Source organism: Penicillium waksmanii (assembly GCF_028829765.1).
Source record: "Penicillium waksmanii strain IBT 27052 chromosome Unknown utg000005l:1.0-5232799.0:1.0-5237142.0, whole genome shotgun sequence".
Taxonomy (NCBI): domain Eukaryota; kingdom Fungi; phylum Ascomycota; class Eurotiomycetes; order Eurotiales; family Aspergillaceae; genus Penicillium; species Penicillium waksmanii.
The window spans coordinates 2,881,029-2,903,445 of NW_026643252.1; the positions used below are offsets into that span (position 1 = coordinate 2,881,029).

General features: G+C 49.7%; 11 protein-coding genes across 11 annotated transcripts; 5 read left to right on the forward strand and 6 right to left on the reverse strand.

Moving 5' to 3' along the window:
* Positions 1-1,155: 1,155 nt before the first annotated feature.
* On the reverse strand, positions 1,156-2,160 carry pre9 (proteasome core particle subunit alpha 3; the record flags this gene model as incomplete). The annotated part of the gene is made up of 4 exons (XM_057265199.1): positions 1,156-1,295; positions 1,383-1,801; positions 1,887-2,071; positions 2,137-2,160. 4 exons carry the CDS (start codon positions 2,158-2,160, stop codon positions 1,156-1,158), a joined length of 768 nt encoding a protein of 255 aa, XP_057122919.1.
* Positions 2,161-2,473: 313 nt separating this feature from the next.
* On the forward strand, positions 2,474-4,266 carry N7481_005981 (uncharacterized protein; the record flags this gene model as incomplete). The annotated part of the gene is made up of 2 exons (XM_057265200.1): positions 2,474-2,540; positions 2,597-4,266. 2 exons carry the CDS (start codon positions 2,474-2,476, stop codon positions 4,264-4,266), a joined length of 1,737 nt encoding a protein of 578 aa, XP_057122920.1.
* Positions 4,267-4,509: 243 nt separating this feature from the next.
* Positions 4,510-5,265, reverse strand: N7481_005982 (uncharacterized protein; the record flags this gene model as incomplete). Its single annotated transcript, XM_057265201.1, has 1 exon — positions 4,510-5,265. One exon carries the CDS (start codon positions 5,263-5,265, stop codon positions 4,510-4,512), a length of 756 nt encoding a protein of 251 aa, XP_057122921.1.
* Positions 5,266-5,979: 714 nt separating this feature from the next.
* On the forward strand, positions 5,980-8,596 carry N7481_005983 (uncharacterized protein; the record flags this gene model as incomplete). Its single annotated transcript, XM_057265202.1, has 2 exons — positions 5,980-6,753; positions 6,812-8,596. The coding sequence occupies 2 exons, from the start codon at positions 5,980-5,982 to the stop codon at positions 8,594-8,596; spliced, it is 2,559 nt and encodes an 852-aa protein (XP_057122922.1).
* A 1,016-nt stretch (positions 8,597-9,612) lies between these two features.
* Positions 9,613-10,608, reverse strand: N7481_005984 (LUC7 domain-containing protein; the record flags this gene model as incomplete). The annotated part of the gene is made up of 3 exons (XM_057265203.1): positions 9,613-10,089; positions 10,157-10,488; positions 10,566-10,608. 3 exons carry the CDS (start codon positions 10,606-10,608, stop codon positions 9,613-9,615), a joined length of 852 nt encoding a protein of 283 aa, XP_057122923.1.
* Positions 10,609-10,991: 383 nt separating this feature from the next.
* gpi16 (GPI-anchored transamidase subunit GPI16) lies at positions 10,992-12,844 on the forward strand (the record flags this gene model as incomplete). Its single annotated transcript, XM_057265204.1, has 2 exons — positions 10,992-11,359; positions 11,419-12,844. The coding sequence occupies 2 exons, from the start codon at positions 10,992-10,994 to the stop codon at positions 12,842-12,844; spliced, it is 1,794 nt and encodes a 597-aa protein (XP_057122924.1).
* A 268-nt stretch (positions 12,845-13,112) lies between these two features.
* On the reverse strand, positions 13,113-13,594 carry N7481_005986 (uncharacterized protein; the record flags this gene model as incomplete). The annotated part of the gene is made up of 2 exons (XM_057265205.1): positions 13,113-13,355; positions 13,427-13,594. 2 exons carry the CDS (start codon positions 13,592-13,594, stop codon positions 13,113-13,115), a joined length of 411 nt encoding a protein of 136 aa, XP_057122925.1.
* A 678-nt stretch (positions 13,595-14,272) lies between these two features.
* N7481_005987 (putative MFS monocarboxylate transporter) lies at positions 14,273-15,703 on the reverse strand (the record flags this gene model as incomplete). The annotated part of the gene is made up of 3 exons (XM_057265206.1): positions 14,273-15,175; positions 15,229-15,466; positions 15,522-15,703. 3 exons carry the CDS (start codon positions 15,701-15,703, stop codon positions 14,273-14,275), a joined length of 1,323 nt encoding a protein of 440 aa, XP_057122926.1.
* A 1,916-nt stretch (positions 15,704-17,619) lies between these two features.
* N7481_005988 (glutaredoxin) lies at positions 17,620-18,058 on the forward strand (the record flags this gene model as incomplete). Its single annotated transcript, XM_057265207.1, has 2 exons — positions 17,620-17,824; positions 17,901-18,058. The coding sequence occupies 2 exons, from the start codon at positions 17,620-17,622 to the stop codon at positions 18,056-18,058; spliced, it is 363 nt and encodes a 120-aa protein (XP_057122927.1).
* Positions 18,059-19,159: 1,101 nt separating this feature from the next.
* Positions 19,160-19,750, forward strand: N7481_005989 (Secreted thaumatin-like protein calA; the record flags this gene model as incomplete). The annotated part of the gene is made up of 1 exon (XM_057265208.1): positions 19,160-19,750. The coding sequence occupies one exon, from the start codon at positions 19,160-19,162 to the stop codon at positions 19,748-19,750; it is 591 nt and encodes a 196-aa protein (XP_057122928.1).
* A 319-nt stretch (positions 19,751-20,069) lies between these two features.
* Positions 20,070-21,842, reverse strand: N7481_005990 (putative tannase; the record flags this gene model as incomplete). Its single annotated transcript, XM_057265209.1, has 1 exon — positions 20,070-21,842. One exon carries the CDS (start codon positions 21,840-21,842, stop codon positions 20,070-20,072), a length of 1,773 nt encoding a protein of 590 aa, XP_057122929.1.
* Positions 21,843-22,417: the final 575 nt, after the last annotated feature.

The window sequence follows — 22,417 nt, forward strand, 5'->3', positions numbered from 1 at the left end:
ATTTCTGCAATGTGACGAGCATCGCCACCCGAGAGGGTCTGAAAGTCTGAAGAAAGGAATCATTGGCTGTTCTGAAGTAATTCCCCTTTTTCGATAGGCTGTCGAGATCCAATGGATATATTGATGGGGTCTAGTCATGTTATAAGCGCCCTGACCTTTGAGTGAGCGGTTCGCTGAGACGGCCCGGTCTCATCAAGGGGTAAGAGGGGCCATTCGGCTGAGGTAGCCCGAGTGAAAAGCCACTGGAGCCTGAAGAAGAAGAAGTATTAGCCATTCGATCATGAGAGAAGGTCAGACAGTCTCGCAATGGAATCGGCAGGGAGGAATGTCGCCAGGTGGATGGTGGAACCCCCTCCTTCTAAAGAAACCCCACCGCATCACGTGCCATGTATCCATCTCATTGGTTATATCAGCCGTTGATGCCTTAGGTTTCAATCAAGCAGTACTAGTCAGCAACTAGGACAAGCAATGGATGTAAACATCATATTAGTCAAAGTCTATCCTAAGACCTGTTGCACACCTGGACACCTAGGTACTCATCAGTTCCAACTTCCAATTCAGTTAGTGTATTTTAAACCAGAGACTCGCCGGATTCCCTCAGGCCAGTGAAGTAGTACTCAGACTATATATTGGGTCTGGGTTAGCAAGAACACGACCACCGGACAACTTGTTAAATTTGAACTTGAACATCAACGGATGTCACAACTTTGAAAACACTGGGCATCCACCCATGGATAAACCCAAGTACTACTAGTACTACTACTAGTAGGAAGAGGTAGAAGTGGACGTTCCTTCAGATTCAAGTTGGTGGCTGAAAGCCCAGGGATGGACTGGCGGCGCGGGGATTATATACTTTGCCGCGAGATCTTCAGGGCCGCACCGGAAAATTTATTGACCCAAACAATAACCCAAGAATCAGACTACGTGTACAAGTTTGCTCGATCCCACTGCATCAAACATCATCAGATTGGAGACAACAAGGCACTTGTTGAGACTTGGCCGGTGGGTGTCTGCCACGTCACCGGCCAGCAACACCTGATGCAGTCATCAGCAGAAACCACCGGTTTGTACATGGTTGATATTGGGAGCACGGCGATAGTAGTAGATTGTAGCTCTTGATTTGCAAGTATTCAAAACACAGACGAAGGTATTAATCTATTTTATGTCGCCTGCCTCGGGCTCATCGTCGACCTTGGCCAGCCCTTGTTCCCGCAGCAGGGCATCGATCTCATCTGCGCTCCAAAGGTGGTGGTAGATCTTTCCATCCTTGGTCTTACCCACCGTTGCGAATTCGACTGCGTATCACGAAAGAGCGGGTCAGTATTTTTGCAAGCGATGATGAATGTCAAATGGGAAGGGGGAAGTCTTCGGAGGATACTCACTCTTCTCACTGCTGAGCTTTGTCGAATCCATCGTCTTGCTCAGCACCTTGACGGCCATGGCGCAAGCCTCCTGCAATGTGGAGTCTTCCTTGTAATCTTGCTTAAGCAGACTCTGTGCGCTGGCATTGTTTGCACCAACGCTTGTCGCCTTCCAACCACCGTAATTGCCACTCGGGTTGCTCTGGTACAGCTGGAATTGACGAAGGTGATCCCATCCAGCGTAGATGAAGGAGACACCGAACGGACGGAGACCACCGTGCTGAGTATATCCTTGCTTCAAGTCACACAGTCGGCGCACGAGCTGCTCGCAGGGAATGTCTTCGTTGTAGGTAAGGAGGTAACGTTGGGCATTTTGACGGGCGTAATTGATGAGGATGTTGGCATCGGCGTTCATACCAGCAACTGCGCAAATCATGTTACTGCAGGGGGAGTTAGCTCAACGATGCAAAAGCAGCACTAGCCATCAAGGCTGTAGTGAAGGCCGGGAAATTTCGATCGACGTACTCGTTGATTGTGTAGAGCTTCTCGGCGGAGGTATCCTGCTCCAGGAGCTTGCTGGTCACCTTCCTCTCGGCAGCGAGGACAATGCCATCCTTGGCTAGAATACCGAGGGCAGTACCAGCATGGGAGATTGCCTCAAGTGCATATTCAACCTGGTACAAGCGACCCTCAGGGGAGAAGATGGTGGTCTACCGGACATCGTCATAGGTTAGCTGGAGCTGTTGCAGCGACCGAATGGCGGGGGCCGACCAACCCGTGAATCATATCGGCGAGACATGATGTATACAATGCAGACGTAAAAAAGAACCCAAAGTGATAGTCGAGTTGAACGAGGTCGTGAAGGAAGAGAATGGGGGATGGATGTAGGTGGTTAAGGTGGCTGGTGACGGTAACGGTGAGCTTCAGCAAGTGCAAGTCCAGGCACTCGCCCTGCGCGTCCTTTGGCTCTGTCATCCGCCAAGCTCGGACCACCTCACTACACCAAAGCTTCGCCGCGGCTTTGCGCTTCTACACTTGAGCATTGCGCCACGGGGTTCGCCTCTTCTTGATAGTTTCTTTTTTTTTTGGAACAATCCGTCCATCATTTGAATATGCTGAAATCCACATATACATCACTACCTCTGCCCCCAGGGTGGACAGAGCATCGGGCGCCTGCTGGTTGGTGCACATCTTTTGGTTAACATTGAAGATTCTGGCTAACCAGAAACCCATAGGTCAACTGTACTACTACAATTCGGCTACCAAGCAGTCAACGTACACAAGGCCTCAAGTGCCATCGCCTGCCCCTCAACCCGCACCGACTGTCCCTGGGCCTTCTCAACCACTTTCCTACTATGCGCCAGAAACTTTACCACCTTTTTCCTCTACAGCATATGGCCCAGCAGGGTACGGACCTGATGGGTCACAGCAAAGTGAACACCAGCAAGGCCATGGCCGAGGTGGTTTCCGGGGAGGAAAGGGTTATCAGGATCGTGGGCGTCGCGAGCCTCAGGATAGACCCAAGTCGAAACATCCCATACCAGATTGCGCGCCTTGGGTACTCGTGAAAACCAAGTTGAAAAGACGTTTTATTTATAACCCGGAAACCAACGAGAGCTTTTGGAAATTTCCACAAGAGGTATTGAAAGGCGTCGTCGAATACGATCGTTTGGAACGCGAGAAGAAAGAGAAAAAAGAGCGGGGCGAAGAACCCGAGGAGCTTTCCAAAGATAGTGTCCCAGAAAAGACGACACAGAAACCAGAGAAGGCCATTGAAGCTCCCACGCAGATTCATTCGGCACCCGAACAATCAGGAGGGCCCGAAGATAGCGACGAGTATGAAGAGGTCGAAGTTACAGATAGCGAGTATGAGGACGAGGGACTGCCATCGAAACGAGCACGGACTGATAGTGAAGCCCCCGACAATAAGCCAGTGGAATTCACCGAGGAGGATATGGCTTATCAGCTTGAGACCATGGGAGAGGACTATGGTCTCGACCCGGAGGAATACGGCGAACCCGGAGAAGAGGACTGGGAGGACGGTGCCCAGGGCCTTGAATTGACCGATGCTGATGCCGAAGCACTCTTCCGCGATCTTCTCGATGACTACAACATCAATCCTTTCACAATTTGGGAGAAAATCATTGAAGAGGGACGAATCATCGAGGATTCTCGATATACCGCACCTGGAAACATGAAAACTCGACGTGAGATATTCTCAAGATGGAGCAGTGACCGAATCAAAGATGTCAAACAACGCAAAGCAAAACAAGAAAAGCATGATCCTCGCATCGAATACTTGGCATTTTTACAGGAATACGCCACGCCCAAACTCTATTGGCCTGAATTCAAACGCAAATACCGCAAAGACAAAGCGATGAAGGATTCACAATTGCATGATAAGGACCGCGAGAAGTTTTATCGCGACTACATTTCTCGTCTCAAACTTCCCGAGAGCACTCGAAAATCGGATCTTTCCGCTCTTCTCAAGTCGGCGCCTGTCCACACCCTGAATCGATCGTCGAATCTCGAAGCTCTCCCAACAATGATCATGACGGATATTCGATACATTGCACTTCCTGCTCAAACCCGGAACCCGCTGATCGAAGCCTTTATCTCTACTTTGCCTCCAGCACCAGAGGTACGGCTGACAGCCGAAGAACAGGAGGAACACGATCGAAAACAAAGGGAGCGGGAGAAGCGTGAAAGGGCCTTTGCGGAGAGAGAAAAACAAGTCGAGGATGATAAGCGAAGGCAACGTGGCGATCTTCTTCGAGGCAAACATCTCCTCCGTGAAGGTGAAGCAGAAATAGCGGAAGCTATGCAAGTCCGCAAGCATGGATTGCGTAGTTATATGGAAGTCGATGATGCGCCAGCTGAAGCTGAAGAGACGCATGGTCAATGACACCGGACACCGGTCTAGAGAATATATTCAATCTGCTACTAGCAAGTTTCTTCATGGAAGGGTCATAAAATTGGTTCTTCGAAGCTCTCACATGCGGAGATGTGACTAGTAGGTCAGGTCATAAAGTAACAGACGTCTGGTTATTCTATCGCAATGTATCATTTCAATTTCCAAGGGTATCATCGTAGATTAGAGGAGGCCTGATCTCCATTTTTGTGAATCGTCATTCTTAGCAGTAGAAAATCATTTGAATCTCCAGTCGTCCCAATCTTCATCATCCTCATCACTTTCGCTCTCCTCCGCTTCTCTTTGTTCTTCGGTAGCCATCGGCTGGTCTCGTGCGCCATCCCGAGCGCGTTTCTCTCGAAGTTCCTCTCGCATTTGTTTCAACTTCCGCACGCGCTCCTCGAGCTGATCCATTTCATCGAATTCCTCCTCCATGAAGCGAGCGGCATCCTCACGCTCGCCCTCCAACTCTGCTTCTCTCGCGTTCTTTGTTGATGCCGCCTCTTGTTCATGCTGTGCGGCCAGCTCCTCGTTGGTTACCGGGGCTGCAGATATGGTAGCTTCTGCTGCAAGAGCTGCAGGTGCCTGTGGAAGTCGCGTCGGGGCCGCGACTTCGCGTTCGAACGCGGCCCACTCGTCCTCGTCGACTGTGTGAGAAGCTTGCGTAGCGTCGGCGGTTGTCGTCGGTTGCACAGTCGGTAGAACAATATCTTGATTGGATTCGTGTGGTAGCTCCGATCCAGCGGTGTCCACCTCGTCTTCTTCCTCCAAGACGTCGTCGGAAGTAGCGTCCTGGGCACTGGGCGACTCAGCGTTCTGTGCTTTGGCGACGGCTTCCACAGTCTCTAGGTCGGTCGACCGCAGCTTCTTCCGCATAACTCCATCGCCATTATCGACCTTGCGCTTTTTGCTGACCCGATTGCCAGTGGTATTGGGTGATGAGCCCTTGCGCGAAGCTAATTCGTTCCGGAGAAGCGACCGGACGTCCGCCATGATTCAATAGAGAAGATGGTATAAGATTGGCCGAGAATTTAGAGGATGCGCACAAAGTTCGGTGGATCGGTGAAGAGCGTTGAGTTGGAATTCAAACTATGTAGTTTCAGGTTGATTCAAAAGTGGATTTTGCCTCGGTGGAGACCTTAAGGTAAGGTATCCCGCCTCATCGCGAATTCCAAGATGTCGATCATGTGATCGAGATTACATAATCTCAGAACTCCTTCGCTGGTCACACAACTCCCTCTCATCACTCCTTCATCCAACTCCGCCTCACCTCATTCACCCAAATTCTCTGGAGGGGTCATTAAGGACACCTCAACGAGCCATCGCTAGTCTCATCTCTAAATTCGAGAGTGTTCGCGCCCGAAACATCACGCGACCCCGCTTTTCGCTCGGCGCAAGTGACGCGCAAGGGATCGCACACCCTCTGAAAACACGAGCCAGGCGCAACTTCTTGCCACTCTACACCTGTGCAAGAGTATCAGCGCACAGTTTGGAACCGGCGGCTCTGGTCATCAAGTAATACTCTGGACCAGTCACCAGGCGGCAGCGTCTTCTCTTGTGTATCGCTCTTTTTTCTTCATTTCCTAGCCCTTTGAGCCCGTAGAGACCATTTTGTGGTCGCTGGTCAGGCGCATATCGTCGCTTTTGAGCAATCGCAGACTTTATTCTCCATTGCGCTGTAGCACACTTCGGTGTTCATTATCTCCCATGGCTGGTAAGCTCCTGTACACCTTCCCGGCAGACCTTGCCCTTTCAACCATCAACGGTGGAAGGCAGGCAGTAGCCTCGGCTCACCAACACGCGCTGCACAACACCAAGCTAACCTCAATGCCAGACGAACCACGACGCTCAGGCCGAGCCACAAAAGGCCAGCACAAGAACCTCGAACTCCCAGCCGATTCCTCCGCGAAGAAAGGCAAAGTGAAAGGGCCGAAAGACAAGAACAGCAAAGCCTCCGCCGAACCGACCCCCGGACCTAGTGAGGATGGGGAAGAGGAAGAGATAATTCGATGTATCTGCGGCGAATACGAAGAAGAGGAGGATGTGGAGCGAGACATGATCTGCTGCGATCAATGCTCTGCGTGGCAACACAACGACTGTATGGGCCTCACATTCGCCAAGGGCCAGGAACCCGACCAATACTATTGTGAGCAATGCCGACCTGAAAACCACAAATCACTTCTCGAAAAGATCGCCAGAGGAGAGAAACCATGGGAAGAAGTCGCAAACAGACGAAGGAAGGAGGCCGAAGAAAAGAAGTCCAAGCGCAAGAAGGGCAAGAAAGGCAGCCGGAAGAGTCAGGGAAAGACAGAGACCAGCACACCAGCTCGCGCTGGCACTTCTGCAACACCTGGCCCTGGCATGTCTCCTGCCCCAGCTGCTTCGGTATCAGTCGAACCAGAAAAGCATGCCCAAGGTGCAGACTCACGAAGGTCTAGCACAAACAAGCGCAAGCTTGAGGATAACACAGAAGCGCATATGGTAAGTGGACATTTCCTTCAACACATGAGGTACGGTACTAATCTCTACTGTGGCACAGGAACCTCAAGTCAAACAGCAACGAATTTCTCCAGAACCCGCCGAACAACCCGCGAGAGAAACTCCAAAGCCTAAGACTGAGCCCGCTCCCGAGACACCTACGACGATGGGTACTGTGGAGGATCTAGTGAACCCCGCACGCAAGAGAGCGGCCACTGCGCTCATCAAGCTATTTGTAGAACAGCTTGCGGAGTCTCAGAAGACTGGCGTTTCCCCACTACCCGCTGGAGAGTCAGCAGAGAATACTGGACGTCAACTTGGTCTTGCCATTGAGGATGCCCTGTATCGGAATCTATTTGGACAGACGGGCGAGCCCAACGAGGGATATAAAACGCAGTTACGAACGATCGTATTCAACGTAAAGAAGAATCCTTCGCTACGAGATCGGTTGCTCGTAGGTAGTCTCTCCTCAGATTCCCTGTCTAGGATGAAGCCAGAGGAGATGGCGAGCGAAGAACTGCAACAAAAAGATGCAGAAATCAAACGTGAATCAGAACGACAACATATCATTGTACAGGAGCAAGGTCCTCGTATTCGACGAACACACAAGGGTGAGGAACTGATCGAAGACGAAACTCACGCCGCAACGGAATCGGTATTCTCTGCACCACCTCGTCGGGCTACTGAAGTGGAGGCTAGTCCTGGAAACCAAAGCCCATCCTCTTCAAAACAGCAGCAGGGAGCCAAGGCTGAGGGATATGGACGAGCACCCTCGCCAACCGGAGAACACCACGACCATGTCTTTCCCGAAGTCGAAACCAGCATTCGTGAACCCGTGCCTCATGGCAGAATTCAGGCCGATGCTGAGATTGACGATCTACTACGTGATGACGAGCCCGAATCCCCTCCCTACTCGCCAAAGGATTTCAATGACGACGGGGTTGTTTGGCGTGGCAAGGTTGCCATGGCGTCCCTCGCCGAGTTCATGTCCACTGCCAAGCATGTTGGAGGTGCAGACCTCAGTGGTCGTATTCCATGGAGCCAGCTTGCGCCGTCGACATTACTGGTTGATGGTCGCATTGATATCAAGCTCGCCAGCAACTATCTCTGTGGTCTGCGATTCAGCTCCTCCACCGACGTGTCTGTGATTGCGGTCACTAGCCCTGACATGCCCAGCGAGAAAGCAGGCTTTGACAAGCTTTTCGAATACTTCCAGGGCCGTAAGCGCTATGGTGTCATTGGACAGCACCCGCTTTCTGCCGTCAAGGATACCTATATTGTTCCTATCGAGGCCGGTGCCACGACTAAGCCTGATTTCATCGAGCTATTGGAGAACAACTCTCTTGAAGGTCCGATCCATGAACGCATGCTGCTAGTTGTCTTCGTGGTCAAGACTGGCGATTCCAACCCACCCTCTGTTCAACCACCCTCTCATCAACCCAGTCTCGAGCCAGGAACCACAGCCAGCCCTCTGACTGCCGCCGTCGCCACGCCTCAGCAACCGAACTTTGGCCCCCCAACCAGTCAAACACCACCCAATTTCGTGTCTGGTCTTGCAAACACCGCAGCCTATGGCCAGCAAAGTGCAACGCAGCCGACTCAGCCTTCCGCCGCTACACCTGCCACTACTGGCATCGCGGCCGCAATTCAAGTTCTGGGCCCCCAAGTGAATGAGCCAGCGATCCAGCAACTTCTCAAAACTGCACCCAACGTGGAAGTGGCGCAGTTGAACGTTGTTCGTGACATTCTAGTCCGACAGCCAGCTGCAGCAGTTAATTATGATACTCTCATGAATGCGCTCTTCGAGATTCAGCAGAACGGCAACGTCCCACAGGCGAATGCCTGATTCATGATATCTTTACGACCATATGTTATCTTACCATGTACTGTACAGTCTAAATTAGTTAGTTTCTTAAGTTAGTGTTGATTTCCTGGGACGTGAGGCTGGTTCGCTTCTAACTCCCACGATGTGGTTTATTCATGGAACAGTGGGGATACCCACGGTTAACGGGCCATAAGCATCAGCCCGCCTGCAAAATCGGATCTTCAATATTTGTTTTGTTTAGTATCTCATTAGGTGGTTTTCCTTGTGTCTATTTTGTCTTATGATGGATTGCATGGTCTCAATCGAAACAATTTGAGCAAGTTCAATTTCCTTAGTAGTTTACGCCACTCCATACTAGTAGCCGCACTCGACCCCGTGTTTCCCACAAGGCTCTGCCACCCCCAGTGATGCTATTCTACCTATAAACAAACTTGAAGTTGATAGGTAAGGTTCGCACTTAGTTTGACGTTTTGCTTTGATTCAACAAAAGACAACACATCTGCTTGTTGCATGTTCAATTTGCGCATAAGCTAGGCAATGATGATTGTTGGCGAGGGAGATATTCCAAGATCATAATGAACCAATAGTATGGCACCTAGTTTATTGTGGGTAGAAAAGTAATGTGACTATGCAGTAGTAGTCCTTTCCTAGGGTATCGGGTACAGTGAGGGCCCTTAAATACAGAAAGTACTAGTAATGATGCATACTAGTACTGAACTGCCAAGTAGTTTGGGTTCTCAAGTTGACCCAACCCACCCATAAATTGTCCTCGCTGCAGCCCGCACCTAGATCCATAAAGGATCTTCCTTCTTGAGAATTCAACTCCATACGTTAAGCCCGCTTAGAAAGGTATCGACACTGTGGATTTAATATGACATTTAGAACATTTCATGAGAAGACAAGGATATATTGAGCGCGCATGGCCAGCAGCTTTCCATCGTACCTGGGCATCTTGCCCGACCTGAACATACAAAACGCCTGCGCTATGCGAAAGACCCGAACCAGAGACTAGGAATCCAGAAGAAAAAGAAGAACATTTACCATCTTCCGCCTCGTCGTCTGTATCCACCACCACCACCGCCACCTCCCCCATACCGAGGACCACGTCCACCTCCAGACCGGCCACCTGCACTGTAAGGATCCTCCTCTTCGTGCTGGCGCACGGGCGGAGCCCGGCCCTTAAGTTCGACGCTGAGCCTTTTGAAACCCTTGCGCATATCCGAATATCCCATGTGCATCTTTCCGAAGAAGTGATCTGCCAATCGTCGGTCATTATCAAGTCGACTCAGGTATGCGCCGCACACGTCGCAGACCTGGAGCTTCTGATGGCCCGACGGGCCTGAAGTATCCTGGAGATTCTTGAGATCGCGCTCATAGCCCTCCTTCTGATGCTTTGCCGTGCGGATCTTGTGCATGTCGCTGAGGGCCATGGCGACAGAGCCTGTCTCGCCGAGGACGGAGATTTCGAGGAGGCCGGTGTTGATGGTGTTGTTTAAGTCTGCGATTTGCTTGAGCTGAGGGTGAGGGTTAGCAATCAAAGTATACAATCTGACAGGCATCGGGAAAGTATGGGAGACATACGAGGTCGTTGGTTTGCCTGATCTCGTCTGGGGTCTTTTCCAGTCGGCGCTGGGCCGTGTCGATCCTCCGGTCACAGTCGTCAATGTACTTCTGCATGTCGCGCATGTAGTCGAATTCGAATCCCCATTTAGCCTTCTCCGCCGACGAAGCTGTCTCATACTCCGTCTTGAGGCCCTCGCTGTGCACCTTGGGGCATTGTCCGAGATCCTGCTTGGTATTGGTGAAGAGGTCGTGCGGGCAAGTACCGACGAGGTAGGAACGGCAGACTTTGGGGTCGGTAATTGAAAGCTGCGAATTGCGGCCCTGGGCTCCGGTGCCAATGAGCTGGTCAGCTGGATAGAAAGGTGCTCGTTAGCTCAAACCCAGAGGACCAAAGAGAATCGGTAGGGTATAATATGATGGAACGTACCTCCCATGAGCTGCTCCAGCAGCTTTCTCTGTTCCGCGGCCATGATCAATTCCTAGACGTCAGACGAAGGAAGAGCAAAGGCGAACACTAAGGCAAGTCCTGAACTGAATGATCACTCAACAGTGGTTTTGGGGGGGAGGTTTTTTGATGCGATGCGGCGCTAAGGACAGCACCTCACAAGGGAAGGCGGTCAGTCTCGAACAATCAACAGCCCCAGAGGAGGGTCTCAGCTTGACCATCGACGCATCTCTACTTCGATTGTGGTATGTCCAGGGTCCTCGGATATTCCCAGGGTTTCTTATGGTAACCTGGCGATTTCTTTCGACCTCTCCATTTGAGTTTCACTGAGTTCGCTGTCCATTGGAACTTTCCCGCCAAATATCGCATGGACAAGGAGCGGCGACGACCGAGCTCCGGCATGAAGTGATGACGACCTTTGGCTTCCTTTCTCTGTTGCTGGCACTGGCTGTCACAATATGGAGCTCAAATGCTTCTGCATCATCCGACTACCATGAACAACTCTTCCTTGAACCTCTCCCTCAATCATCTCTCCTAGCTTCGTTCAACTTCCGAAGTAACACCTCACAACAAGCTTTCGACAACCAACATTTCCGATATTTCCCTCGAGCGCTGGGTCAGATTCTCCAACATGCGCATACAAAAGAACTTCACTTGCGATTTACTACGGGGCGATGGGACGCCGAAAGCTGGGGTCCACGGCCGTGGGGTGGCAGTAAAGAAGGTGGCACTGGTGTGGAGCTCTGGGCCTGGATTGATGCCCCAGATGACGATGAGTATGTGGTTATAGAGACAAATTTTGAACATCTGCTTATACTGGTTCTAAAAATTGTAGGGCTTTCGGTAAATGGATCGCTTTGACACAATCCCTGTCGGGCCTGTTTTGCGCTTCTTTGAATTTCGTCGACTCAACACGAACAACCCGTCCTGTTGTATCTTTTGAGCCGACTGGCGATCACCAAGACGTTAATGGCCTTCACCTACTACACGGAACCCTGCCCGGCGAGGTGGTGTGCACAGAGAACTTGACCCCTTTCCTGAAGCTCCTCCCGTGCAAGGGTAAAGCGGGTATCTCCACACTTTTTGATGGCCATAAGCTGTTTGATGCGGCATGGCAAAGCATGTCAGTGGATATGCGACCGATCTGCACCTCCGACGGTGACTGTGTTGTTCAAATCGAACAGACCATTGATATGGTCCTAGATGTTGAACGTTCCAAGCGACCTCGGTCAAACCCCATTCCTAGGCCTCTTGCGAATGAGCTTCTAGCTTGTGACACTTCCAAGCCTTACAACTCGGAAGACACTTGCTTCCCCTTGGAGAAGGGGGCAGATGCTGCTTGGAGCATCTCAGAAGTTTTCGGTCGCACATTGACCGGTCTATGTCCTTTAACAGGTTCCGATGGCACTCAGGAGCACTCGGTTTGTCTCCGAGTTCCCCATGAAAAGCAAGTTTTCATTACCGAGGGCTCGACTGAGATCAAGAAAGAGGACGGCTTCACGCGCTGCTTTGACGTGGCACCCGCTCAGCCCTTTGACCTGTCGATCCCAGAACAGACTGTTGACATTCCAGTTCCCCGAGAAGAGCCTATTCTATATGCCGAGCGAACCATTGTCGGTCACGGTCAGGAGCGCGGTGGCATGCGCATCATATTTGGCAATCCGTCCAATACCACGGCAGTAGACTTTATCCTGTTTGAGTCTCTGCCATGGTTCCTGCGACCTTATATCCACACTTTACAAGCGACTATTACGGGCCGCGATGGAATTCCCACTGAGATTGCGGCATCAGATCTTGTCACTTCGACATTTTACCGACCGGCCATTGATCGCGAACGCGGAACACAACTAGAAATAGCGCTCTCCGTCCCAGCGGCATCGACCGTGACCCTAACATATGACTTTGAAAAGGCTATCTTGCGGTATACAGAGTATCCGCCGGATGCCAATCGTGGTTTCAATGTTGCCCCTGCCGTCATTCGGATTTTGAATGTGGAAAATAGTGCCCCGGTTTATATCCGGTCTACTAGTCTTCTGCTGCCTCTGCCAACCCCCGACTTCAGCATGCCCTACAATGTGATCATCCTCACCAGTACTGTGATTGCTCTTGCATTTGGTACCGTTTTCAATATTCTCGTGCGACGTGTGGTTTCGGTAGACGAGGCTGCTGCATTGGGTGCTCAAAGTCTCAAGGGTCGACTTCTGGGCAAGTTGGTGACCATTCGAGACCGGTTCCGCTCCAAGGAGACCAAGGTTGAATAGCCTTCCATAGGATTACGGATATTTTTTATTGTTTTGCGTTTTGTTAAATACACCTTTCAAGCATGTCATCGCAAGCCATCAATAGCAAGAATCTCATAATTGCAGCTAATGTACAAATTTCGTCGCTAATAGAACACACTAGTACTACAAGTTGTAACGAGTAGTATTTGCTTTCTTCAAAGAAGGATAAACAACCTTGGAACTTGAACCTTGGAAACAGAAGGGGGGTTTCCCAGGTGTGAATTGACGATACCAGCCCTGGACTCCTTCAAGATTTCAAATTTCCAAAAGCATTCTTCATAGTTCCCCAACCAGGCAAAGTATCCGCACCACCAGGCTTAGTACCCATGAAGGAATGATCTTCTCCAGAACAAGTGGGCTCTCCGCTGTCGGTCGTGGTCTTGATATCATCTCCCGCGAGACCTGCGCGCGCAAGATACTTGGCCTCAGCTCGAGATTTTTGGTCCTTAAGACCGAGGAAAGCCCCCATGGTTTCATGGGGGTTACTGGGCTAGATAGCAGAAGATTATGGTTAATGTCTTCTTCCGGATCATTCGACTAGGAGATGTTGAGGGAACAAACATCTATATGTCCTTTTCCTTCATTGGGAACATCATTCATGCCGCCTTTATGGAAGCTTCGATCACCCCAACCGGCGCCACCGCCGATATTATTCGCCGGGGTTGGCGTAGTCCCCGTGCCTCCAGCCACGTTGGTGGGAGGACGATTGTGGGTGGGCGATTCAGGCATACTGTGACTAGAGAAAATTAGCATCGACATACAGCTTTTGAATGAGCTATCTTCGCTGAATAGGCATCGAGATAACCGGGTCCATAAACTCACATTCTAGATAAAAGACAGTCGATGTCGTTCTTTGGCAGGTGCTTTCTTAACAAACCGAGTTACACAGTCGATTAATGACAAAATTATAGATACCATTCTGAAAACTTGCCACCTTACCCCGAGTTTATATACTACTAGTAGGAAGGGCTGACCTCATGGGCGGGGATGAAAGAAGGATGAAGTCATAATGAGTTCGGGGCTTGGCCAAGCTTGTTGGCCCGAGTCACCATCTGAGTCAGCATGTCCAATCACTTCGACCTACAATTGGTAGTACTACTAGTAGTAGGTCTTTGCAAAAACACATAGCGTGGGAAAATCTGATATTTAGAAATGTACATCTGTGCTAGCCTAACTTGGAAGCTCTACAATTTTTGTTAGGAGATGGGGACTATTTTGGGCTCTGGATCTATTCATGAAGACGAAATTGAGAATACTAGTAACAAACAAGTGCTAGAGTGCGAGGGAACCTATCAAAGAATAGTATCATCTAATTTGAATTGTTTTCCCGTCTAATCATCTATTGCTTCGGGCTTGTGCTCGCAGCACGACTCCAAATACTAAATGGTACTTCTCTTCTCCAACCCCTTACCGAGGATTATTTCGATCATAGCGTAACACCTGCAAGGCAGGCCACACCTGCAACATTACAGCACCGGCCATAACACAGCCGGCGAATATTTGGGCTCGCAGAAACGAAGCTTCTTCAAGATTCACCAATGCTCCGGCGATTGGAGTTCCTGCTAAAGCACCAAAGGATGATATACCCCACATCATACCCAATCGCGTGCCCATCCAGTTTGGACTTGAGCAAAATACCGGGTGAGCAACTATAGCCGTCGGCCCCGTGACAATGACACCACTTAGAATACCCCAGTAGCAAGCCCAAACAATGAATCCAGCAACATTGCTAACAGCGATCCAAGTGAACATAGCAATCGCCGATGCCACCACCACGAGGAGAAGGATGACTATAGGCTTGACGTAGGAAACGATTAAGTAAGGCATGACACGTCCAAAACAGGAAGAGCCGTTGACGATGGCTACCATATAGAATGATAGACTGGTCGTTGTACCTACAACGACCCGACCATATGAAGCGACATAGAAGATGGGAACGTAGTAGGCGAGCATGACCAAGGTCAGAGAGATGGAGAAGAGCATATAAGATGGCTCGCGGAAAGCCTTCCAGTCAATGAGGCTTCGAGCACGGGCCTTTTGACCTGGTCGGCGACAAAGAATGAAGCATGCGATGATTGCCATTAGCAAGCTGATGAACGCAATACAGCGGATCGCCCACGGAAATCCAATCTTGGGCTGGAGTTGCCGAAACATAACAGGAAATATCACAGCTCCGACGCTAGATCCAATTGATGCTATTCCAATGGCGAGAGGTCGTTTCGTAGTAAAGCTTGTGGACACTACGGTCAGAGCCGGGATATAAGCAATGCCGCCGCCTGTTCCGACACAGAATCCATGAGCAAGAAGTACCTAAGATAAGGTTAGAGGTCAATCTATGGAATAATGGACAGCAGGGAACAGACTTGGTAGTACTCCGTCGCGAGACTAGCCATCATCAACCCGAAGACCGTCAAGAAGCTCCCAACCACGGTCAATGAACGGATATATCCTGCATCAACCAGCGGACCGGAAACAATACCGATCATTGGGATCAGCGTTGCTTGGATACTTCCTATCCATGAGATCGCTGATGGCGATTGGTTACTTAGAAGCTCCGTTTGGTAGTATTCTTGAAAAGCGCCAAAGGTAGTCAATATGCCCCTTTACCATTCATTAGCTTTCTGAATCCCCGTCGTAGCCGGACGAAAAAGCTCACCAAGAATTGACAAAAACACAGAATAGCGCAACAACATTCAACCAAGCCTGCAGCCCCCCATTGATTTTTGGTTTGCAAAAGTCACCATCGTCCGACAGTGGGGCTCGGTTCGCTGCGACATTCTCAGGCGACGGAGTGCCATGATCTTGCTCAGTGTTGGGAAGAGTCGCCTTCTCAGTCATTTCCATGCAGCGGTAAAATCCCAATTTCCCGCGAGCGCAACGGCCCCGGAGCTAACTAGTAGTTATAAGACCCATGTTCCCCTCGAACCGACCCCACGGGGTTTCCATTAGTCACGGGAATGAAGTGCTGGTCTTCGGTTGAGCCGGCAGTTTGTAACCGAACTCTACCGATTGGCACAAGTTTGGGAGCTTGAATCATTCACCGTAAATCAGGGTCTCTGGAGCGGTCGCCTCCGATCGGTTTCTCCTATCCCCCGCGTTTGGGGGATCTCTGCCATCGTTTGTGATCCGTGTCGACTCGGAGAATTGATGCAGTTCTTGAGATGCGATATCGGTTATTCTGTATCTGCTCGATTGTGATTGGCGGAAATTTTCCGCTCCCTTTTCTTTTGCACCCTTGAACTTTCAATTGGAAATTCGAACTACAATTAACGCCATATTATTCAATTAGCTACTCGATGGGAAGCCTAAAATCACGAAAGGTCTTAGACGATCCAAAAGAGGAAATGCAACTACTACGCCAGAACACCCAGACGCGACCATGCGCTGTCAATTGATTTGGACAAATTATCAATGTCCGCGGAACGCCCGACGACTCTACTTGTATGCAGAATTCGCTCTACAGCGCATGCCGAGTTCCGTCCTCGTGCAGTTAACACTTGGCAAAAGCCTTGGCACATGAGCAAGCCGGAAATGTACTGGATGCTTGGACCGTGATAGACCATGAATTCTTCATATTTCCCATAGGTCATAAGCCTTAGCACAGGGGTCACCCCTGACAGTGCAGGATGAGGTTTTTTGAGGTAGGAATCACGCCAGATGACATTTGATTTTGGGATATCTTGTACTTGAATGTGAATGGTAATACATACTACAATCCTATAATGAAGTATCCCATAGGTGAAAATATGTGGAATTACTGACCACCGTATATGCTTGGCTAAATATACCCGTTTCTATTTCACAATTAGCCTACGAGAATAAGTAGGGCCTTTGGCTTACATACTGATGGCATCAAATACAAGAGCAATTACTATTGATTTTTGGTTTGAATCATTGTGTTGACATTTATTGTTGTTTTCTTGCAAAGCAGGACTGCTAGTTGTACCAATAACTTGAAGGATCGCTTTTGACGTGATCTGGCATACCAATGATAGAACTGCCGTATAATCATCTAATACAAAACTCATTTTATCCCATAGCAGACAAACTGGTGTAGGTGTAGTGTTTTTATCTGGTAGCTCCATCGAGGATTTATCAATTGCAGTCAGGGCCTGAGGTCCGGCAAATTTTATTCTAAAAATGTGACTATTACAACAGGCGCCCTTTTCTTCCTTTTTCTTGTTAATGCTATCATCCGAGTCAGATTTGGCTTTCTAAAACGTAGCAATTGTAGCGAAGCTGTCGGTGGAGCTACGATTATTGATATGGGAAAATTGAAAATTGGAAGAAATACGTGTGGCTATGAGGTGTGATCTGCAACGATACTTCACTATACGATATACATAATTAGTTAAACTTCACATCCTTAATTTTTTGTATCGGAGAAGGAGTAAAGTAAAAAGGGGCCCAGCAAAGTTTTACTGCTGGCCTGTGTGGGGTAGTAGACCCTGCAATCGCTCCTAGCTCTAGGGTATTCTGTATAGCCCTGTGGCTGAGGCTGAAAAACCGCCAATTCATGCCATCTGATTGGTCAGTGCGTAATATCCGCGGTCTATTTGTGAAATGTGTCCCTGTCCATTTTCGGTAAAACCTGCCGCTCGTCGATTTGAGTAAAATTGACTTTACATGACGGGAGCCAAGCCGATCGACAAAAGGGATACAAGTGTCTACATATTATGCCTACGGCCCAAACAGACTTGGGCTATCCTCATCGATATCTTCCAAGGTTCCTTTTTCTATCATCGACCATAAATATGTCCGTCTTCAAACGTCTTTCCGGTCTTTTCTCAAACCCTACTCCAGAAGAACTAGCTGCGGCCAAAACAAAGGTCCAGGCGCTGATCAACGAGAATGGCGTTGTTGTTTTCTCGAAGAGCTACTGCCCTTACTGCGCTTCCACTAAACGGACATTAACCAAGCTCGGCGCTAAATATGTTCTACTTGAATTGAATGAGATTGGTGAGTTGCAACTTGAATGCGATGCCATGCCATGACCAAGTATTTATTTTCGATGCTAAATATCTGGATACTGTAGATGATGGCCGGGTTCTTCAAAACGCTCTTCAAGAAATCACGGACCAGACCACCGTGCCCAACATCTTCATCGACCGGAAGCACATTGGCGGCAACTCAGAGCTCCAGGACATCAAAGAGGAGCTTTTTAAACTTCTCAGACGTGCGGGTGCCCTATGAAACGATTACGACATGAGAAAATAAATCTTCATTATGATGTGAGGCTAAAGCAAGACTCGGATTTCCAAAAAAAAAAAAAAAAAAAGCCTTTAGGGTACTCCATGGCGCTGCTTTAAGTTATACCCCGATTAGTATACATTGAAATTCCATCTACAGCAGATTGCTGTCACGATATTTTTATATAAGAAATGGGACCAAGAAACTAATTGTATTAAGCGGAGAGATAAATAGCAACGTTTTGTAGAAGATTTAACTACTAAGAGTAGTAGCTTATCCGCGTCGGATAGTAACGAAGGTCGCGACCACTAAGAATCCTGATCAGCCGCCGCCACAGCCGCATCCGCAGAGACAGTTGTGAAGGAAGTGCTTGCCCTAAGATAAGGTTACTGCCCTCACATTACGCAAGGCTATGCGTAATGTGGCTGACCCTTGACCCCTGAATAGTCGGGCTGTGAGTGGTCATCTCAAATGGTGCCTGTACTCCACACGCGTAAGGCGATGACGCCGCGGTCTGGAACACCGCGTGTGACCCACATGTTGAGTCGAGACCCAGTCACTTTATTGATGGTTTCCGATACTATTCGACAAATGAACTAGTTCTGTGGATCTATGGACCTCCATAATGAGGTGTTCCTGGAGCTAGAACTGCAAATGGACCGGAGGCAGACTACGCTGTGCTAAAACCCTAACGTACGTAGCCAATTAGCCGGCGTCCAGCGGGCGCATTGGTTCTCGAATGCTTCTAGGCGATAGATGGGTCTTATACCTATCGAATAGGCTCCCTTTTATATTTGTTTGTGTGTTTCAGAGTCGCTGGCTCACCCCTTGAAGTCAACTCCACCGCGAGTATAAATTCGAAGATGGTCCTCTCTCGGCTTCCGGCTCTTGTTGAACAATTTCAGTCCTTTGCCCCCCTCACTCTTTTCAGATACCTTCCTTTCTTTGAGGCTGTGCCTCCATTCATTCCGTTCTTTCATACAACTTCAGTTCTGCTTGTCTGTTGACCAGACACGTTCTCGATCTCTACAAATTTCAGCCACATACATACTTTGAGCACTCCTGCTTATCAATCCTCCAAATATCAAACCAAACCAACAAACAATGGCCCTCCTTAAGACTCTCGGACTTATCGCCCTCGCTGCCACAGCTTCTGCCCTTCCTCAGGGCTACTGGCCCACTGCAACTACTTCTGTCGTTAGCACGACGACTCCGTCCGCATCTGCCTCGTCCTCGGCCTCAGCCTCAGCCTCTTCCACCAGCAGCACTGGCAGCGGTATCAACATTGTGAACAACATGGACCAGACTATCTACATCTGGTCCACCTCGGACTCCACCAGTGACATGCAGACTTTAAGCTCCGGCGGTGGCACCTATACTGAGAGCTGGCGCACCAACTCCGACGGTGGTGGTATCTCAATCAAGATGGCCACCTCTGAGAGCGAAGACAGTGTGCTGCAGTTCGAGTACACCAAGGGTGATGACACTCTCTGGTGGGATCTTTCTTCTATCAATCTTGCTTCGGACTCGTCGTTTATTTCATCCGGTTTCGGTGTCACCACTGATGACTCCAGCTGTTCGTCTGCGACGTGCTCTGCTGGAGACACCGATTGTGCCGATTCATACCAGCAGTCGGATGATGTGGATACTTTCAGTTGTTCGACCTCTGCTGCTTTCACCCTGAACTTGGGTTAAACTATTCTTCCATGTCAGACTACTAGTCGTCTAAAGGTAGCTTGCTAGCAACTTTCCTTTTACTTCATTTAGATTTGGACATAAAGATCGAAGAATTCAAGATCAAAAATCAGAGCCTGTAGTAAAACACAAGCAGAATTCAATAAATGAACAAAATCAAAAAGTTAAAAAAAGATAAAACAGTATCATTTCCTTTGCTTTGAGGTACATGTAGAAGGTAGTATATAAGACAAGAAGAACCCTGTAGACAGAACCAAGAAAACTGAGTGACTCTGCACGGATTATTTGTCTCGCGGGGTGATTTGTATACTTAGTACATTTAGTAAACAGGGACTTTGAAAGCAGGGAACTCGTAAGTCCAGCTCTCAATAGACTTCTTGTCGTTGACACAGTCGAAGGTCGAGTTGCTGTGCCAGAGAGGACGGGTAGGCCACTGGCAAAGCATCTGAGTCTCGCCATCGTAGGTTCCGGAGGAAACAGTGGCATTCAGACGGGAAGGCTTGACACCGTTCTCAACCCAGTTGATCATGATCTCCATGTTGTCTTCAGGGTAGGGACCGGGCTGGAGAGTGTTGGTTCCACAGTGGGCCGCACCGGGGATCAGGTAGAACTGATACCAGTCCTGGAGCTTGGAAAGGCTCTCCTTAGAGGAGACACCGGGGTACATGATGTCCCGAACAGCCTGCCAATAGTGCACGGAAGAGGCGGCGGGGATAGAGGGATCGGACTCTCCGTGGTAGTGGAGGAGCTTGCCACCAGACTCCTGGAACTTAGTCAGGTCTGGGATGGTGGTCTGCAAGCTGTCGAAGTAGCGGTTCATAGCGATTTCCATCCACTCAACGACGGTGTCATAGGTGACACCATCCAGGGTGGAGAGGTTTTCCAGATCCAGAAGCTGCACGAACTTGGCAACGTATTCACCACCCATTGAAGTGATGTCAAGCTCCCACTTCTGGGTGCTGTTGTTCCACTCGGTCTCGGCATCGCTCAGCTCAGAGCCAATCTGCCACGAGAGGTAGGCACGTTCACCCTTGGTGTCGTGCAGGCCGTCGTAGATAGCCTGGGCAACGGCGACACCCTCTGCGGAGACCTTACCACTTTGAGTAGGTTCATAGCTGGTAGAGCTACCGGCAGCCTGGCGCTTGGTCTTGCTGAAGCCGAAGCCCAGAGAGGTAGCAGTTTCGGCAGCGCAGTAGTACTCTTCACCGATGATAGAGGATAGGTTGAAGTTAAGTTTGCAAAGGTCGGTACGGGAGATGACACCATCGGTACGGCCGTCAAGAGGATCGCAAGCGGTGATTGTGGCATTGACGATCTTAGCCAGCTCGCAGGGTGGGGGGTAGTAGTCAAGGGTCTTCTCGACGACGGAAGAGAAGATGTGTTGGGTCTGTTGCTGGCCATAGCGGAAGGCAGGGGCACCGGTGATAACACCGTCATACTCATCGCCCCAGCGCTGAACCTGGCTCATACCCTCACGACCACCGTCAGAGCATCCCTCGTAGTAGGTATAGAGCTTGGACTTGGAGTTCATGCCGTAGAAGCCCTTGGTGAAGTATTTTCCGAGCTGTGTCATTTCACCGAGAGCCTGGTATCCGAACATGTAGGTTGCATCCCAGTTGATAGAGCCGTTTCCGAACAAAACAACGTCGTCGTAGGAAACGCCGTTCAGGGCGTCGTAACCGGCAGAGGAGGCACCTCCGGCAGCACCATACCCAAGACCGCCAGTGGCATCAGAAGACAGCGAGTAACCCCCACCTCCGGCGACATAGAAGCGCTTGTTGAAGTCGGAAGGCTCGGGGAGAGCATACCTGACGACAACAGTATCCCCCTTTCCGGGGTGGGTGTAGGTCAGAGTGACATTGCAGTAGTTGTAGGTCTCACTGTCACTGGTGGAAGTAGTGCTCATACCACCAACTGTGGCATTGTAGACTACACTAGCAATAGAGGCTGACGAGTCTAGGTTGATTCCTAGTAGGGTGCCGTTCGCGGGTAGAGCAGACTTGACATTAGACAAAGTACAGACATCAGAAAGAGATCGAGCACTGGCGGCAGCCGCAAAGGCCGCAGCCGAAACGCCTGATTGCAGGCGCATAGTGAACCGGATGAAATGAGTGTATCGAATTGAAGAAAAGGAGGGACTCGGGAAGGTTTGGACAATAGCGAAAGCAAAAACCTGGGAAGTTGGCGGTATTTGGCGGACTATCTATATTTACAAAATCAGGACATCAAGAGAGACTGAAATGAAATGGCGGTGATTCTTCCGGTTTGGGATAGACGAATTCTCGAACGTATGCTGGATTCTCCCGAGTGGACTGAGGCGGATCCATGAAACTAATATCGGTCATGGGGCTCAGAGCACTGCGAGGCTTTCCCAAACCTCCACGGCGTCGTAATCTCGTTGGGAGACATGGCTAGGATTGCAGACCTCGGGACCAAATGTTTGGAATAAAGGAAATGGCTGGAATTGCAACGGGGCAAATGAATTGAATGAAGCCTCTTCTAGCAGTGCCGCGCCAGTTTTACTCATGAAAATAAGGTGCATCATGGTTAAACAAGTTGATTTGGGGGCCCACAATCGAGACTATCCAATTGTCGTTTCGTACGAGACTGTGGTGGAACCCCGAAGTCCCCTGATAAAATTGGAATTTATGTCCGATTTGGCCGAAA